Source organism: Limulus polyphemus, unplaced genomic scaffold (assembly GCF_000517525.1).
Source record: "Limulus polyphemus unplaced genomic scaffold, Limulus_polyphemus-2.1.2 Scaffold2698, whole genome shotgun sequence".
In the NCBI taxonomy this organism is placed as follows: domain Eukaryota; kingdom Metazoa; phylum Arthropoda; class Merostomata; order Xiphosura; family Limulidae; genus Limulus; species Limulus polyphemus.
In genome coordinates, this window is record NW_013668308.1 from 18379 (window position 1) to 21706 (window position 3328).

General features: G+C 31.2%; 1 protein-coding gene across 1 annotated transcript in view; it reads right to left on the reverse strand.

Moving 5' to 3' along the window:
- Positions 1-1026: 1026 nt before the first annotated feature.
- The window catches only part of LOC111087823 (nose resistant to fluoxetine protein 6-like), a 43088-nt gene continuing 40786 nt past the window's right edge, over positions 1027-3328 (reverse strand). Inside the window, exons 10-11 of the mRNA XM_022395861.1 lie at positions 2064-2206; positions 1027-1170 (exon numbers count right to left, since the gene is read on the reverse strand). Coding sequence (XP_022251569.1) covers positions 1027-1170; positions 2064-2206 — 287 coding nt within the window. The remainder of the gene's footprint in view (positions 1171-2063; positions 2207-3328) is intronic.

Genomic DNA, 3328 nt, shown 5'->3' on the forward strand with positions numbered 1-3328 from the left:
AACTATCCTTCCTCTAACAAAAGCTGACAATTCGAGAGAACCTTGAGTTCTAGGCATGTTGTAGCACAAGATAATTAGTGTGCGGACCATTTTCATTTATATAGTTCTCTGTAAACACAAATTAGTTAGCATAAATCAGTTAAATGACGAAAAATTAGGTGTCTATTTACTTGTGACCACTCAGTGTATATACATTTTTATTTACTTTTAGCAATATATCTTCGCTTTAACAGTAATATTTTGATGTTCTTACATCATATAACTCCTCTATACATGTACAACAAATCGCGTGTTTGTGCTGCAGGTAGTATTTTGACCTTTTAGATGAATTTGATGTAAGCTGTAATCTTGTAGAATAAGTTGTCAAACTTTACGAATGTGTATGGAACAAGATCTTTGAATTTTAAAACATAGATTTAAAGTGAAAACTGAGACAAAAACAAACTTACATTTAGATGTTCTCGTTAACTGTCAATTTTATTAGAATACTAGAAATACAATAGTATATCCAAATATTTAAAATCCTATGCACAACGTATTGAAATAAAATAGTCAAAATATATTAGTGTATAAATGTCTTCAGTCAAATATCTGAGTAAGAAATACTGTAGTGAATAGAATACGGTGTAATTTAGTTCAATTTTACACATTTAATTAGCATTAACAAGGATACCGCAGCATATCTGGTACATTTTAACTGAAAAGGAGCACAAGTGTGTGGTCTTTAAAAGATCAAATATATCTAAACAGAAAGTTTTAAAAAGCTGAACTCTCGTAATCAATATAAAAAGAACTATATATATACATACATACATACATAAACCAATATATATTTCAAATAACCAGTGCTTAAACGTTATAAGCATACGTGTGACATCTCGTTACATAGTTTCAAGTACAAAATTGGTGTGTATATTGCGAGCAGTAAATGATAACTTAAAACAACAAATTCAGATATTTTATCATTTAAAACATTAAAAGGAGTTACTGTCTCTTTTGGTAGTAATTCAAATTCCCTTTCGCCACTCAACTGAGTTGTTCAATCCCTCTTTTCTCAGTATGTCTCCTCAACATTAACTTCTCAATCGCCAAAAATGGGGATTCGAAGAAAAGAGTAAACACGAATGCCGCTGGATAAACAACCATCAAAGTGCCGAAATATATATATGCCTATACATGAAAAACAAGTTTATTTTTAGTAAAATACACTAATTAAAGAATGTTTGTTTTATCCCTACATGTCTATTGGTGATTATTTATCTAGAATAATGAACAAACACGACTATATAATTTAACAGCTCACCTACTGAAACCATAAGAGCTGAATTACTAAATATGTTTTTCTTATAACGAACCATCTTGTTGTTTTAAACAAACGCTGTAACTCAAATGAAATAACTAAAGTACTCCTAGAATAAAACCATAAAGCGAAATTTGCCGTGTTATACTAATTGTGTGTAATACTGAAAACTTCTATCCGGAGTCTCTTTAACAGATCGAAGACAAACATAGAATGGTTCTTGTAAAACAACTGTCCCTAATGAAATATAAGTGACAAGCTATTGTTGTCAACAGGCGAACAGTGTATGTAATAAAACGTTGTTGAATAATTATATTTAGCTATTATGAACGTGGTAAATACAAATGTGTTTAATACCGTTGTTACTTCGTTAAAACTATCAAAAAGTTGAAGTTTTACTTTTAACTATCGAATGATTCGCCGTTTTCAGTGCATTTAGACTTACAACACTACACCATTTAATAATAATTACATGCAGTTATTTATCACTTCAAGTGTAAAGCTGTGTCAAAAATGTAGCATCGTCCATGCTACAGGCAATAGCTCTGCCCATTAGGTTTAACTTATACACTTGTATATTTATTGACTTGTGCTATATCAGTTACATCTAAACAAACAATACTGTTTAAAGTTGTAATTGCATTGTTTAAAGTGACAACTAAATGTTAGACTCTCCTAGTAGAAATACAACTATGCATCAAAACCTCCCAGTAGTTAACAGACAAAAAATGATAATAATAATAAATAAAGATATTATTCTTACCATGACGTAATGGTCATCTGGCAGATGAACACGGTATCGACTATAGTAGACTTGTTGGACCAAAGGATGAAGCAAGTACGTAGCGAATGTCACCCTATCCAACACCATTAGAAACTTCCAAGAAAGAAATGTATTAAGAAACCCTAAAAGTAGTAAAAAAAAAACCAAGTTGTCAGATAGTCCTAAGTCACATCATAAATGACGTCATTGAAGAGGAAATTGTTTAGTTTCATGCTATAATGAACGCAAATGGTTAGAAAACTGACCGCGTGTTTTCAAACCTGCCCTTTACTCTATTATATTATATTAGATTTAGGCCTACTGTATTACCAGATTAAATTTTCTGTGTTATATGACCTGTATATATTTAGGCCTACTACATTACCAGTGTAATGTACTTCATTATATGTATTTTAAATATATTGCGAAGTTTTAAAAGTTTTAAAACCCTCTAAAATTATTAGTTGTCCACATGTCCTACTTCCTCATTTTGTAAGTGTCTAATTATCTGGTTACCCTTAGTTGTACCTCTGTAAATTATTTTTCTCTTTTTATAATAAATGTCACTTATCTGACCGACACCTGCAATCCGGTACTATTTAAAATAATCCTTACCTCTTGTGTGACAGCTATAGGTTTGAAATAAGAAGTTTCTGCATACATATATACATATACCAGTTCAACTAACCGTTTGATATCATCGATATATTATTTCTCAGAATAGACAACAACGATAAAACCCAAGTTTGAGTGATGACTCAAAACCAGATTTAGAACATCCTTCTAAAACCAGGACTTGGGAAATAGACACATGTAAACACTCACCAGCAGTGTAATTGAGTAATTAAATTGTCATGCTAAAAACTGTCGTTTGCAATACGAACTATAAATATTTACGAAACAAATAACATTGAAAACATCACTTAACATTATGAAAGAAAAAAACTGTAAAACGTCCTTTGAAAATTTTCACAGTTTAAGGCTACTTCATGGTGTAACTTCAAGTTTATATTTGAGGGCGTGTCTAGCTTATCGTGTTAGTTACGTATGGCGAAACTCCCGCCAATTCCCTAAGATTGTAGAATATTCGTGAACACAAGAATCAACAATATATCAACTTCCGTAACCGATATTATCAGAAGTTTCTAGAAAATGTGTCTCGCCTATGAAAACAGATAACAGAGAGAGCTAATATACAAGCCTACTAGGAAACTGTTATAACCGTGTATGCTATAAACTGTGATTTTGCTAACCCTTATTAACTG